Raw genomic sequence first — 15,501 nt, forward strand, 5'->3', positions numbered from 1 at the left:
GAGAGGCCACAACAGTGAGAGGCCCGCGTATCACAAAAAAAAAAAAAAAAAAAGAAGAGCATGTTCTTGGAAAAACAATAATCCTGGCTGCAATTATTAATCACTTGTACCATCACTGTCCTAAGTAAAATTAAACCATTTAATTTTCATGTGAGGACTAAGAACTATTATCAGCTCCATTATACAGGTGAGTAAACAGAGGGATGGAGAGAAAAATGCTTTCCTGATGACAATTAACAAATGTGGCTTTTTATTCACATACTTATTAAAAACAGTTGCTAGGTTTTCTTGCGGAATGTGTGTGTGTGTGTGTGTGTGTGTGCATGTGTGTGTGTATTTAAGAAAAGAGATGGGGTCAAAAGATCCACCTTCAGGACTTCCCTGGTTGTCCAGTGGTTTAGAATCTTCCTTCCTCCACTGCAAGTGGTGTGGGTTCGATCCCTGGTCAGGGAACTAAGATCCCACATGCTGCGGGGCAACTAAGCCCACAAGCTCTAGAGCCCGCGTGCCACAACTAGAGAGCCCGTGCGCCACAACTACTGAGCCCGTGCACCGCAACAAAGATCCCACATGCCGGGGACTTCCCTGGTGGCACAGTAGTTAAGAATCCACCTGACAATGCAGGGGACACAGGTTTGAGCCCTGGTTTGGGAAGATCCCACATGCCGCGGAGCAGCTAAGCCTGTGCGCCACAGCTACTGAGCCTGCGCTCTATAGAGCCCACGAGCCACAGTTACTGAGCCCACGTGCCTAGAGCCCGTGCTCCGCAACAAGAGAAGCCACCGCAATGAGAAGCCTGCGCACCACAACGAAGAGTAGCCCCCACTCGCCGCAACTAGAGAAAGCCAGCCCGCAGCAACGAAGACCCAACACAGCCAAAAATAAATAAAAAGGAAGATGGCAAAAAGGGCTAACCATTAGAAAAAACAATGGGGTCAAAATGGCCAAAAGGTTTTTAAAAAGAAAACACCAGTTGAAACACCCAGGAGGTCAGAATGGCTGCAGGGTCAAAGGTCCACCTGGATATATCGCAGCGTCAAGTCTCTGCAGGATTGAAACCGATGGGGTCGAAACATCGCCTGGCTGTGGGGTCAGAACAGACCACCAACTGGCTACTGTCTGTGCCTGATGAGGATCCCGCCACGCTCACCTGGAAGACCTCGGCGCTGGTCTTCTCGTGGCGTCGCCCCAGCTCCTCCAGCTGCTCCTGTAGCTGGGCCACGTCGGCCTGCAGGGCACCCACGATGCGCTCGTGCTCCAGGCGGGCCACTCTGCCCACACGCTCGCGCTCCAGCTCTGCCCGCAGACGGGCGGCCTCCTTGCCCGTGGCCACCACCTCCTGCTCCAGGCTGGCCGCCCGGCCCCGCAACTCCAGGGCCTCCTCCTGCAGCCGGTGATGCTCTGAGGCCGGCACCACTGACTGGCGGAGCACCTCGGAGGCCTCACGCAATTCCGCCAGGCCCCGCCGAGCCTCCTCGCAGGCCGCGGCCAGCTCAGCAGCCTGGGCCTCAGCCGCGTCCCGCGCCTGGCCCAGCCTGACGGCCGTGGCCCGCTGCTGCTCCCCGACAGCTGTGGCCGTAGCCAGCTGCTCCCGTAGGGCCTGCAGCTCCCGGCTCAGCTCCAGCCGCAACTCCTCCCGCTGGGCCAGCTCTGCCCGCAGGCCCCGAGCCTCCTCCTCGGCCAACAGCCGGCCGGCCTGGGCCTCGTCCAGCCGGGCCGAGGCCGCTTCCAGCTCCCGGAGGCGGCAGTCCCGGTCTCGGAGGTCCTCCCGGGCCTGCTCCAGGGCGGCCCGCAGCTGGCCTGTGTCACCGCTGCTGACCCCGCCAGCGCCACCACCCTCGGCCTCCGCGGGCTCACGCTTGCCGTGGGCCGCCTCCAGCTCGGCAGCACTGGGGTGCAGGGCGGGGCCTGTGGTGACCCTCGGGGTCGTGGCCTCCACTCCCATGGCCTCCGTTTTCATGGTCCCTGTGCCTGTGAGCTCTTCCTGCACAGCACCTGTTCCACTGGCCTTCCATTCTGGTTCCTCTGTTTTCATGTTTGCGGACTCTGCTCCCGTGGCCTCTGTTTCTGCGTTTCCTCCTTCTTCTAGAGTTTTCGTTTCCGTGACCTCAGCTCCTGTGGCCTTTGTTTCCAAGTGCTCGGCGCCCACACCCTCTGTTTCCGTGGTCTCAGCATCCGTGGGTCTTGTTTCCGTGGCCTCAGCCACCATGGATGCTGCTTCCAAAGCTCTGGCTTCCGTGGTTTCTACTCCCGCAGCCTCCTCATCTGTGCTCTCGGCTCCATTAACTCTGGTTTCCGGAGCCGCAGTGCCGTTAAGCTCTGTTTCCACTGGTCCGTTTCTGGTGGTCTTGGCTCCCGGGCCTTTGCCCTCCCTAGGGGCTGCCTCCTCTTCTCCAGGGGCCTCCTGTGCTTCCTGCTGCTCCAGCGCCTGCAGGGCCTTGGCATGCTGCCTGCGGAGCTCGTCAAACTCAGCCCGGAGAGAGTCGTACAGCGCCAGAGGGATGACCTCGGCCAGACTGTCAGCCTCCATCTCGTCCTTCTCGAAGTGCTCCAGGATCTGGAGGGGGCAGGGGAGCCGGGCAAGAGCTGAAGTGGCCATGGGGAGGCACAGGGCAGCCATGCCACTTTCCCTGTCCACAGTCTCAGCCACGTGCCAGCCCAACCCCCCAGGGAACAGCCCCTCAGGTCCTCAGGTCTGTCCCCACCCAACCCTCCCGGGCCTCGGTTTCCCCACCTGGACCTTCTCCATCAGTTCCTGGTTCTGTCTGGTGAGCGTGGCCACCTGCTCCTGCAGCGAGGCCAAGAGCTCCTGGGCTGATGGGCTTAGGTGCTTGGAGAGCAGTGCCTCAGCCCCTGGCAAGGGACACAGAGTCAGGCCCCAGGGTCCTGGCCACGAGGAATGGGAGCTGGGGGTCTGGAGCCATGGGTCAGGGCCCCTGGGGCAGGCAGGCTTTGGGGAGCGGAATAACTAATGGGGCGGGCCAAGCTCCCTCCCAGATGCAACCTCTCTCTATGCCTATGGGTCAAGGCTCCAACTCCTGCGGCCCCAGACACGACGGGTGGGGGAGGGCAGGTGGGAGCTCACCTGGGAAGTCAGGCAGCTCACCCTCCTCGTCCTGCAGGGTGGCCACGTCATAGCTGGTGTTCTCCCTCTCATTCTGGTGGGGGGATGATCAGGGTCCAGCTCGGGGTCCTGCCCTCCCTCCAACCCCCATGTCTCCCCCAAGTCTGTGACCATAACCCCAACAACTAGGGGTGTGCGTGCCACCTGGTCACAGGGGACCAAGAGAGGGATGGGAGTGAGTCCTTGAAAGGGTGTGTCTGCAGTTCTATGTGGGGCCACGGCTGTCTGCCTGTGTGCGAGTACCTGCAACAGTGGTTCAGGGCCTGTGGGTCTGCGGTGAGCGTGTGTGTGCACGTGCGGGCGTGCACAGTGGCCCCGGTCTCTCCTGTGTGAGTCCCCGTGACTGTGTGTGATTTTGCACTTGTATTTTAGTCTGCGGTGTGTGATCGTTCTGTGTTTCTGTATGTGTGCATGCGCGTGAATATGGTTGTGTACGTGTATCTATGTCTGTGTAATTATGTATTTTGAGAAATACTTGTGTGTGTACATGTATTTGTGGGTGTGTTGCCTAGGTGTGTGATTGAGTGAGAAATATCTGCTGTGTGTGCCCAAGTATTTGTTGTGCGTGTGATTATATACCCACAGACGTGTTTGTTGTGTGTTTGCCTGTTGTATGTGTAAGACCACGTATATACAAGCGTGGTTGTTCATCTCTGCATGTACGTGAGTATGTGTGATTCTGTGTTTTTAAAAGTGTCTATTATGTGTACCTGTGTTTGTACGTTTGTCTGTTCTGTGTTTGCATGTGTGTGAGACTATGTGTATTAGTGTGGTTATCATGCAGCTGCAGCAGAAGAGAGGCCCTTCCCTCTGGTGGCCCCGCCCCTGGTGGCCCCGCCCCTAGAAGCCCCACCCCTGCCCTGCTCCCTGCTGGGCCCACCTCCAGCAGGGACAGCCTGCTCTGCAAACTTTCCACTTCCCGTCCTAGACTCTCCTTCTCCTCCTGCTTCTCTGCCAGCAGCTGCTGTAGCTCTTGCACCTGCAGGGAGGTGGTGGTGGGGCTCAGTGGGCCTCTGGGGGAAAACACTGGGCAGCTGGCAGTCCAGCTTCCCCCCACCTTCCACCCTACCTGTCTCTCCAGGCTGTGCAGGGAGCTGGCCTCCGCCTCTGGCAGCTGACGGAAGAAAGGGGCCTGGGCTTGGATCTGGGCTGGGGGGCCTCCCCGGCCCACCTCCTGCTCAGTGGCCCTCCATCCCAACCACAGATGCCCTCTGGCCTATTTTGTGCCAGACCCCCTTTAGGGCCACTAATTCATTTATTTATTCATTCACTCACTTACTCAAATATTCATCCATCCAGTAAATACTTATCAAGCATCTACTGTGAGCCAGGCACCGTCAACCACGTCTGCCCTCGTGGGCTTACAGTTGAATGGGTGAATATGAATAAAATATATGGTACATCCAATAGCAGTAAGTGCTTTGAATAAAAATAAAGGGAACTGTGAAGTGAGTGGGGGTGTAACAATTTGGGTGTAACCCAAAAATAATTTGGGTAGGGGAGGTGTCTTTGAGAAAAGACCTGAAGGAGGGGAGGGAGGGGGTCATAGGGACATCTGGGAGAAGGTGTTTCTGGCAGAGGCCACAGCACGTGCAAAGGCCCGGGGGCAGCACCGTGTCTGGCGTGTTGGAGGAACAACGAGGAGGCCCATGTGTCTGGAGAGGGAGAAGAGGTAGGGTACTCCCAAAATGGTACCTGCTGCAGGCTTAGCCCGAGGCCCGTGTCTCTGAGGCCCCTCACCTCCTGCTTCCTCCGTTCCTGATGCTGCTCCAGGCCCCGGATCTTCTGCAGCAGGCGGCCCCTCTCCTGTCGCAGCCGCACGATCTCCTCATAGGCATCTTGATCATCCTGTCCCCCGACCCCGGGAACCCACCACCTTTACATGAGGCCCAAGGGCTGTACCCTCCCATACCTGAGCCAGAGCTTTCTCCCCATCCTGCCTGGAGGCCCTCCATGTCTCCCCCCAAGGCCAGGGCATCTCTCACCGGCATCGGGATATTGGTAGGGGGTTGAGGTGCCTTCCGCTTCTTGGGGGCCCCTTGCTTTTCATGGCTGGACACAGAGTTCTGGGGGGACGGGTAGAGGGGGTACATGGGGGACAGGCCAGCCTCCCACCCAAATAAACCATCACAGCCAACCCACTCTCTGTCACCAGCCCCAACTCTGCCCTCACTTCCTGTGTGATCTCAAGTGAGTCCCTGCCTCTCGCTGGTCCTCACTTATCCCAGCATAAAAGGGGGCAAGACCACACCTCCTGAGAGTTCTAAATCTTATGTTTTACCCTCTGCCCCTCTCCATGCCCTGGTACTTTCCCCAGCTAGACCCAATTGTTTACAATTCTTTCCCTGTGGAGCTGAGATGCTGTAGTGCCAGAAGAGAGAAAGAGGCCAGACCTGACTCCTTCACTGACTGCACCAGCCCTCACCCATCTCAGTTCCCTCTACCATCCCACCCTAGCCCCATGATTTGGACCCATCCCCCCAGTGTTCTCACTGAGTCTTGAGAGTTATGCTGTGGGCGCTGCTGCCACTTGGTGGCAGCAAACCCTGAAGGTAGCACTCTTCCCAAACAGGTCCTTCCAGGTATTAACCCTGAGTCAAGGGTCCATCTCTTCCTTCTCTTCCCAGGGAGATTGGGGCAAGGGGGAAGGTAGTGTGTGCACAGGGAGAGGGACTTGTTCGCTGCTTAGGGATCCATACCTGAGATGATGCCTCGCCTGAGTCATCCTCTGGGAGGGCAGGGAAGAGAGGGAAGCAGGGTCAGGCACTGTTCTGGGGATTCCATTCTTAGCCCTAGGAAGGGCATTAGTGAGCCCAGGGGACTTGAGAGGGCTCCCAATTCCCCCCAGAATCAGGACTTTTAAGGTAGGAATCAACCATTTTGACAGAATACTAATAGGAGGGGCCTTGAAACTCTCAAAAAGAGAGAACAGTGGCATCTCCAGGATGGGGCAAGTGGAAGGGCCAATTCTTAGGAAAGGTAAAGATCCAAGAATATGGATGACCCAGGAAAACAGAGTTGACCCCCTAGGCTATTCTAAAAGCTCTGGGGTTCCTCAAAACTGTCCTGAGTAGTGTGACGGGAGCAATGAAACCTCCTATAACACAAATAGGGATACCTTGAAACTCTCCACAGTAGGGAGGGAGAGAAAGGGGTGACAAGAAATTACCTAGAAGATGGAGAGGGTGCTCAAAATTGTTCAGAGGTGGGGTTTGCATACCGCTGGGTGGTGAGGGGCGCTGGGCCGCCTCCTGCAGGAGGTGTAGGATGAGTTTGTCCCCTGCCAGGGCGCCGTAGTGAGCAGCGTCCTGGCCCAGCGCATCAGTGATGCCCGGCTGAGCCCCACCCTGCAGCAGCACCTCCACCGTTTCGGGGCTGGCTCCCTCACAGGCCAGCATCAGGGCTGTCCTACCAGAAGAGGAGGCTACTGAGGGGGTGAGGACATTTGCAAACCACCACACCCTCCTCAACACCCAGGCTGGGTAGGGGGAGGAGGACCACTAGATCCCACACCCAGAGAGGTTAAGAGACTTGCCTAAGTCACACAGCACACAGTGGACTGGCTGAGAGGGGAGATGCTCACCTGCCCTGAAGGTCCTGGTCGTTTGCAGCAGCCCCTTGCTGCAGGAGAAGGCGGCACAGATCTGTGTGACACATCTGAGCTGCTATGATGAGGGGTGTTGTACCCAGCTGGGGGAGGGGGTTGGGAGAGGAATGAGACGAGGCATGAGAGAATGACTCTGGGGGGAGGGGAAGCCTATGACGGCCCCCACGCTTCCCTCCAAATCTTTGTACTTTTCAAAGGGTGCCTGGGATGCTGTCACTTGGTGGCAGCATACCTCAAATGCGGTATGTTTCCCCACAAGATCCCAAAGGCTCACCCGATCTCGGGGATTCAGATGTGCCTTGAAGGAGCAGAGCATTTCTGAGCAGGAGATGCAGCCGCCAGCCGCTGGAAAAAGAGAAGGGTGGGTAGGAAGGGCATGAGCTTTGATATTTTCTGGGGGCCTTCTGCCCGAGTGTGATGCTTATCCTTTATTTCATGAGAAACTCCCACCTCCCCCAGAAGATCAGTGACAAAGATATGACTCCTATTTTACAGATGAAGAAACTGAGGCCCAGCCAGGCCCATGGTCACCCAGGGGGTCAGAGAAAGAGCCAGGATGAGGACCCAGGTCTTCTAATTCCCAGTCCCAAGCTCCTTCCTGGGTCCCTCTTAGGGTGGAACGTTTCACTGATTTTCATGTATTCAACCCCTTTTGATTCAACCAGCATTTATTGTGTACTGACTATACACCAAACCCTCACACAAAGAGTGTTAATATTTACTAGAGAGATCAGACCTCCGCTGAGGTTGGGCAGGCTTCTTGGGGTTTGATCTGAGCTTGAGTTTTGATGGTGAAGGGGGGAGGGTAGAGGTCACTGCATGGACATGGACCCTGAGGCAGGAAGGAGCTTGGAAGGACTTGGTCATCAAGGAAGTAGGACAAGGTGTGTTATGTCCAGAGCCTCAAAGAGGGAAGGAAGGGCTTTGTGCAAGGAAGTGTTGCTGGAAAACCATTAAACTCTTGGACTTCCCTGGCGGTCCAGTGGTTAAGACTCCGCAATTCCACTGCAGGGGGCACGGGTTCGATCCCTAGTGAGGGAACTAAGATCACACGTGCTGTGCAGCATGGCCAAAAAGATAAAATAAGAAAAAAAGCTAAAAAAAAACCCCATCAAACTCTATATGATTACCTGCTGTGTGCCCAAGGATTTATGGGGTTTTGTTTGCTGTTGTAATCCCATTGCTTAGAACCGAGAACTGCTTAGAACTGGCACACAGCAGGTACTCAATATTTATTGAAAGAAAAAAACCATGGAGCTTCCACAACGTGATCAAAGGCTTTGCCACCACTAGGTGGCAGCGTACTCCAACTGCAGGGAATGTTTCAACAGTGAATAAAAACTCCAGAGCAAGCGTATTCCATGCTCCCAAGAGGATAGACGTTTCTTGAGTCATCAAGTGAAAGACATGCCCGAATGTCATGGGCACGGTGGACAGACGTTGGGCTGGGCCCTGGCTCAGGTGGGTGGGTCCCTTCCCTCCCTCGGGAAAGGAATTTGGATTTGATGACTATGAAGGCTGCCTGGACCTTTGGCCTTCCTGAGGTTCCCTAGGAGTTCCTTGAAGCAAATTATACTCTGGTCACCCTCTGATCGTCCTCACCCAGGCCCAGCATACAGTAGGCTGTGCTTCGGGGTCAGACGGCCTGGATCCTCCCCACTTTCTTGCTGATAAGCCTCAATCCCCTTGTCTGTCCAATGGTCATCGTCCATGGCTCAAAGGATCACTGAGGATAATGCAGAGCCCAGTGCCTGGCACACAGTAGGGGCTCTGTGAGGAAGGAGGTGGAAGTCCTAGGCAGGTCCCCAGAGCCCTAGGTAGAATAATTCCCAAGCCTGGCACCCTCTGGGCCATGGTGGCCAGGGCGAGGCCAGGCTGCACCCACCTGCGTGATGCAGGGCCGTCCACCCACTACTGTCCACAGTATCCACCACGCAGGATGCCTGGGGGCGAGAGGCGTGTCATTGGAGGTGGAGCCATCCCTGTTTAGGAGCCATCCCTGTTGCCTAATTTCTCTAGGAACTGCCCCTCCTTGGGCTCTGCTGTATTTCAGGCTCCTTGCCTCCCCACTTCTCTCCTCCCACCCACCTGCTCTGTGGAACCCACTTTTCACAGGCCCCCAAATGACTCTCTTGGCTTTTATGAAAATTGGTGAGAAAGAGGGATTAGCTGGGAGCCCAGGGGCAGCCGGGGGTTTGGGGAGAAGCTGGGCTCAGGAAATAGCTGGTATTGGGAGTATAACTTGGGTGTGGGAAGTAGCTGGACACTCAGGGAGTATCTGGCTGTCCAAGGAGTAGCTGGGACTCAGGAGTAAAAGGGGCCAAGGAATACGAAGGATTCAGGGGGTAACTGGGGGTTCAGTGAATTCCTGGAACTCAGGAGTAGTCAGGGCAAGGGAGTATCTGGGGTTGGGAAGTATCTGAGGCAGGAAAGGACATGACCTGCAGTAGTTGCTTCAAGCACTGAGGGTGCCCATACTTGGCGGCCAGGTGGAGGGCACTGTAACCTGAAAGGGAGAGAGAATGTACTGGAGCTTCAGATACTCAGGGAACTTCCAGTTGCCCCCCCAATCCTGTGTCAACTACTTGTGATGACTCTAACAAGTCCCCAAACCCAGGTACTTCTCAAAACCGTGCTACTCCCTGGGACCAGAGACTCTCCAAGCCTCAGCTAGTAGGTGTCCCAGACACTCTCATCCCAGCTACACTCCACATCCATCCACTCCTCGAGCACTACTGTCCCCAGCTACTCCCCAGGTCGCCAGCTACTCCCCAGGTCCTCAGCTACTCCCCCGGTCCCCAGCTACTCCCCAGGTCACCAGCTATTCCCCAGGTCCCAGCTACTCCCCAGGTCCCCAGCTACTCCCCAGGTCTCCAGCTACTCTATAAGCTCAACTACACCAAAGGGCCAGCTATGCCGCTTTCTTTGATACTCTACAAATCCCCAGTACCCATACATCCTGGCTCCTATACTTGTTGCCCTGAAGCTTCAGATGTGGCTATGCCCCATGCCTAGCTATTCCCTGAGTCCCAACTACTCCCTCTGGCCATGCCTTCTATCGCAGTTATCCCTCAGGGCCCTAGTTAAGTCACACACCTAGACTCTCCTTTTGTCTCAGCTACTCCCAGAGCTCCAGCTAACTCTAAAGCCCAGCTACTCCATGCACCTCAGATACTCCCCTCCAAAAAACTGTACTTGTTATTCTCACGCCCCCAGATGCTCCTCAAGCTCAGATGCTCCTCTGTTTCCATTACTTCCTCTGACTCAACCACTACCTGAGTCCCAGCTCTCCCTGATCCACAAGTTGACTCACTGTTTGCTGCCGGCCATGGTCTCCATCCTTGGCCTGACTCGCCCCTGTGCCTCCCTGGGGGCACTGAGGAGAACCCCCCTTTTTCAGCAGGACAGGGAGGCCATGAAGCAGGGCCTGGTTGGACCCTCAGGCTGAGCACCCGGTCTGAGTTCCTCTTCCCTCCCCCAGGGCCCGGCGGGTAGTACCTGCCCCATCCGTGCTCATAACGTTGGCGCCGTGTGTCAGCATCACCTCTAGACAGCTGGCTGCACCCCTCATGGCCGCCAGGTGGAATCTGGAGGCCAGAGGTCAGGGGTCAGCTGCAGGGTGGCCACCCCTCAGCCATCACACCCCCAGGACATGGGCACTCACGCGGACTTGCCCTCGGGGTCCAGCTTCGTGGGCACCAGCCCCTTGCGGGCAATGAGGGAGGCCACCCGTGCGGCATCATTGTTCTCCACGGCCTGCAGCAGCCGCTCGTCACTTTTGCCCCAGTCCTGGCTCTGCGGGGCACACCCAGGGGAACATGGGACTGGCGGCCACTGCCCCTCCCCGCTCCCCCAGCAGGGGCTCCGGGGGCTCTCACCGCCCGGCCTGGGCACTTGCCTGGCGCCTGCCTCTGGCTGCCGGCTTCGGGATGGGGCAGGGGCCGCAGGGTGGGCAGGAGCCAAGGTCAGTGGGGCTGAGCCGCAGCTGCCGGGGGGAGTGGTCCTGGGTGGGGGCCTGAGACAGCATCCCTCAAGCCTGGGTCCCCAGCATCTGCACCCAGGTCCATCGCCCCAGCTGTCATACATCACTTCCACCATCGTACCATTAAACCATCCCCAGATCAGCCCCCAGCATCTTTCCAAAAAGTTGTCCCCCAGACCTAGGCCCCCAGCCCATCCCTCAGTGAAAGCCACCTTTCCAATATCACCTCACCATATCCCTTTCTGAACTACCCTCCGAAGTCTTCCCATAGGAACCCCTAAAAAGGTTGCTTCCATGTCCCTCAGCACCATCCTCTGCCATCTATCCTTTGACTGCCTCTGAGATGCCACAATTGTCTTCCAGATGTCCCAAGATCTGAAATGCATTCCGAAATGTCTTCCCCAAATTCCTGGCATGTTCTCCAAAATCATCCCCCCAATGACCCCATCATCCGTCCCCAAAATGTCCTCCCCTAAAATCTTTCAGATGTCCTCCAAAATTGTTCTCCAAATGTCAATATCTTTCCCCAAAAAAGATCACCCAAAACAGCATCCGAATTGTCCCCACAAAGGATCCCATCCAAAACTGTTCCCCCAAACTGTCCCTCTAAATTCTCCTGTGACCCCATCTGTCCTCAAAACTGTCCCCACAAACGTCCCATCCATCCCCCGTCAGTCTCTGTCCCGCCCCCTCCCTCCTCCCTGATCATCCTTCGCGGGTCTGAGCGTGGAGGGTCTAGGCTCCGCGCGGTCAGGGGGCGGGGAGGGGCGGGACGGGGAGGGGAGGAAGGGCCCGCGCCCGCCCAGCTCCCGCGCCCCTTCCCCCGGCCCTACCGCGAAGGAGGCGGCGGCGCAAAGGCACAGCTGCTTCATGGTGTCCAGGGCGCCGGGTGGCCGGGCGGCCGGGCTCCGGGAGGTGACCAGAGGGAAGGGCCCGCGATGCCGGGGCTCGGCCGCCCGGCCCGCGCGATCCCGCCAAGCCCCGCGCCAACCCTCACCCGCGCGCCCCGCCTGCTGCCCCCCTCCCGGCCCCTCCCCTACGGGTGGGGGGGAGTGCCAGGGAAGGGGGCTGGGCTCTGGGGGAGGGGCACCGCGGTGGCCCGACCTGACCTTCTTGCCACCGGGAGGCTGAGGCAAAGAGGGCCAGGCTCCCAGGATCTCCATGGACCCGCCTGCGTTCGTCTCCGCCTCTCTGGGGTGGGGGGGGGAGAGGGGGAGTGTGGGATAGCGGGGTGGTCTCAGGTGACTCCCGGTCTGGTTCCACTGCCGCTGGGCTATCCGGGGTCTCCCTCACTCATTCATTCACTCATTCATTCATTCATCATCCACCAGTGGGGCTCTGCAGTCTGACAAACATGAATTTGAATCCAGGGCAACCCCCCCCGCCACGCCCCCTGCCCTCCACACACCCGCATTTACCATCTATAAGATCGGCCCAGATACTTACCTGCTTTGGACTTCACTTTCCTCATCCGGGAAATGGGTTTCATATTAAACAGTACCTACTGCAGAGGGTTACTGGGAGGACTAAACGAGATGCTATATATGGGGCCTGGAACATAGTGCGCCATAAACACGGATTCAAAGAAAGATGCGGTTGGGCTGGGTGCATATCTAATACTGAATCCTAGGGACGCAGGACATAGTAGGTGCTCAGTTAAACCACTGAAAGACAGAGAGGACACAGCCTTTGGCTCTAACTCCAAGGGGCTGGGAGGGTCTGTGTTCTGCTGGTTTTCTCAGACTGGGAGCCCCTTGAGAGCAGGGTCCCACTGAGGCCTCCCTGGCAGAGGCCAGGGTGGGGTGGGCACCCCCGGGTGGGGTGGGCAGTTGGTGAATGTTTGCTCAGTTAGTGTGTGACTCACAAGGCCAAGCCCTCTGAGCCATGTGTATTTCATTCATTCAGTCCACTCATGCTACAGGGTGCCTGGCACTGCACTGGGCATTGAGACTCAGTGGTGACGAAGACAGATGTCCCTGCTGTCACTGAGGTCCCTGGGGAGACAGACACACCCATGGATCTAAGAACCAAGGTGATCAGGGCTATTATGAGGGAAGCCCAGGTGAGCTGGGAGCTCAGAGAGGACTCTTGATATCATCTGGGGAGTCAGGGGAGGGCTTCCTGGAAGAAAGGACATGTGACCTGAAACTTGAAGAATGGGCAGGAGTTGGGGAGTGGCAGGAACAAGATCATGTTTGGGAGAAATCATGAAATAAATTGCTCTCCTGGACCAGTGAGGTAGCCTCTGCCCTGGTCCAGGACCTGGGGCATGGGGTGGGGCAGGGGTGTGCATACTTAAGGGTGGGACAGAGGAGGAGAGGTGCTAGCTTAGGAGCTGGAGGAGGGGGTCCTGGGAAGGCGGGGGAAACCAGGAGTGTGGGGTGTCAGGAGAGCCACAAACGGTTCCAAAAGTCAAGATAGTCCACTGTGTTGTGGATGCAAATTTGAGAAGGGATCAGGAGAAGGGAGAAGATTGGGATTACAGGGGAGATAAGGGATGCGTGAGGAGACAGGCCTTCAGGAACCCAAATTTAAGAGCAGTGACTGCTGACAGGCACTGGGGCTTTGAACCCAGCTTGGCCATTGTATAGTTGCTGTGTGACCTGGGGCCAGCCACTCTCCCTCTCTGGGCCTCAATTCCTTAACAATGGGATAGATAATGGAATGAACACTATAAAGCCGGGTTCCTCCACCCAGAGGCACTGCTGACACTTGGGGCCTGGTCATTCCCTGGGGTGGTGCCATCCTGGACTCTGTGGGGTGTCGCACCCCGGTCCAGAAACACCCCCCCCCACCATGTGACAACCGTAAATGTCCCAGGTATCACCCAGTGTACCTGGGGGCAGGATCACTGCTGTTGTCCGTGATTATTCTTAGACACCTTTAGGCAGATGGAGGGAGAGGTGGGGGCAGGTAAATGGAGAATCTGCTGATAAGCAATTGGGGAGTTGGAAGGAGGGTGTTAAGGGCTCTTCTCTCCTCTTACACCGAGGCGGGGCGGGGGGGTGGTGTGGTGTGTGACCCTCTCAGGCTTGTCCAGAGAGGAGACTGAAATGGATCTCCCAGCTCAGGCCTCGGATTTCCAACTGTCCTTCGCCTGTCCTTCTGGATGCTAGACAAGCTCAGAAGCCCCCTGCAGTGGGCCAAGGGCATCGCTGTCCTGGTAGGGGCTTAGGCCAAGACTTAGCATCATCTCACTCCTCTCTCACCCCACACCCAATCCAGCAGCCAACCCCACCAGCTGTAAACTACGTCCAGGGACCCCTTCTCACCCATGGTCCAGCCCCATCACAATTCTATCTGGAGGTCACCTCCTCCCAGGCCTCCCTGCTTCTGTTGCCCTCCCTGGTCCACCAGCTTCCTAAAGCCTGCATCAGAGCATTTCTCTCTTCTGCTCAAAAGCCTCCAGTGACTTTGCTCGGCATCAAATGCTAACTGCTCACAGAGCCCAGGAGGTTCTATGGCAAGGGGTCCCACTGCCAACTGAGGTCCCCAGGGCTCGGGGGGATGGAAAATCCTAGCCCACCCCACCCCCACCTGGTTTGGTCCAGCTCAAGAGCTAAGAATGGTTTTTACACTTATAAGTGGTCAGGGAAAAAAAAAAATCAAAAGAAGAGTAATACTTCCTGACACATGAAAATTATATGAAATTCACATTTCCGTGTCCATAAAACAAGTGTTATTGGGATGGGGCTATGCCCATCCATTTTCAAATGGCCTATGGGAATTCCCCGGTGGTCCAATGGTTAGGACTCCATTGCTTTCACTGTCGAGGGCCGGGGTTCAATCCCTGCTCAGGGAACTAAGATCCCACAAGCTGTGTGGCGTGGCAAAAAAAAAAAAAAAATTTACTTTCTGGCCCTTTACAGGAAAAATGTGCCTAGCTTTGCTCTAAACAATCCTCCTTGTCAACTCTCTGAGCTCATCTCCCCCTACCTTTCCCCTGGTCCGTGACATTCTGGTCCTCAGACAGCTCTGCCCACCTCCGGGCCTTTGCCCTTGCTGTGTCCTCCACCCAGAATGCCCTCCTTCCTCCACCACCCACAACGCTGATTCCTTTACTGTCTTTTGCACTGGAAGACACCTCTTCAGAGAGCCCTTCTCTGATCACCCCTTGTCACTCTGACCCCTTAGTGGGGGGTTATTTTTCCTTCATCATTCTTATCACTACCTGACGTCATCCTGTGTACCTTTCTGAAAATATTGTTTCCTCTTGATCTCTCCACAGAATGTCTCCTCTGCACAGGCAGGAATTTTTGTCCCTCTTAGTCACTGCTGCTGGATCCCCAGCGGGTACCGGGTATAGATTTTGAAGTACCCGGGGCAAAATGAAAATGCAGGGCCCCTTGTGAAAAATTATGAAGAATTTCAAGATGGGGAGAAATGAGTATGAAACCAAACATGGGGCCCTTCTGAGTGGCAGGGTGTGTGTGTGTGTGTGTGTGTGTGTGTGTGTGTGTGTGTGTGAAGCCGGCCCTGATCTCCAGCCCACAGTAGGTGCTGAATAAATGTTTGTTGAATGAATTAAAGAAATAGTGACTCATTTAAAATAAGGTCACACATCTAATATATATCTATATATACGTTTGTTCATCTAATATATATCTATATATACGTTTGTTCATTTCAAGAGTACTTTTCAGGGCATCCTAATAATAAACTACAAGCTACAAAATTCAGTCAATCCCCTAGTGCCTGTGTTGATCTAATAGCAATAAACTACTTTGTTCAAACTGAAAAAAAAAAGAAAAAGAAACAGTGACTCTGGGAATAAAAGTGAGGGAGAGA

General features: G+C 56.0%; 1 protein-coding gene across 1 annotated transcript in view; it reads right to left on the reverse strand.

Moving 5' to 3' along the window:
• Window positions 1–13,581, reverse strand: part of ANKRD24 (ankyrin repeat domain 24) — a 19,107-nt gene extending 5,526 nt beyond the window's left edge. Inside the window, exons 1-17 of the mRNA XM_055083638.1 lie at window positions 13,550–13,581; window positions 11,547–11,904; window positions 10,396–10,526; window positions 10,230–10,318; window positions 9,173–9,237; window positions 8,617–8,674; window positions 7,006–7,076; window positions 6,708–6,814; window positions 6,345–6,532; window positions 5,824–5,852; window positions 5,110–5,190; window positions 4,865–4,972; window positions 4,194–4,238; window positions 4,005–4,103; window positions 3,086–3,158; window positions 2,735–2,853; window positions 1,151–2,557 (exon numbers count right to left, since the gene is read on the reverse strand). Of these exons, the coding sequence (XP_054939613.1) occupies window positions 1,151–2,557; window positions 2,735–2,853; window positions 3,086–3,158; window positions 4,005–4,103; window positions 4,194–4,238; window positions 4,865–4,972; window positions 5,110–5,190; window positions 5,824–5,852; window positions 6,345–6,532; window positions 6,708–6,814; window positions 7,006–7,076; window positions 8,617–8,674; window positions 9,173–9,237; window positions 10,230–10,318; window positions 10,396–10,526; window positions 11,547–11,876 (3,000 nt within the window). The 5' untranslated portion in view covers window positions 11,877–11,904; window positions 13,550–13,581. The remainder of the gene's footprint in view (window positions 1–1,150; window positions 2,558–2,734; window positions 2,854–3,085; window positions 3,159–4,004; window positions 4,104–4,193; window positions 4,239–4,864; window positions 4,973–5,109; window positions 5,191–5,823; window positions 5,853–6,344; window positions 6,533–6,707; window positions 6,815–7,005; window positions 7,077–8,616; window positions 8,675–9,172; window positions 9,238–10,229; window positions 10,319–10,395; window positions 10,527–11,546; window positions 11,905–13,549) is intronic.
• Between the last annotated feature and the right edge of the window lie 1,920 nt (window positions 13,582–15,501).

The sequence above is a fragment of the Physeter macrocephalus genome, unplaced genomic scaffold (assembly GCF_002837175.3).
Source record: "Physeter macrocephalus isolate SW-GA unplaced genomic scaffold, ASM283717v5 random_1493, whole genome shotgun sequence".
Taxonomy (NCBI): domain Eukaryota; kingdom Metazoa; phylum Chordata; class Mammalia; order Artiodactyla; family Physeteridae; genus Physeter; species Physeter macrocephalus.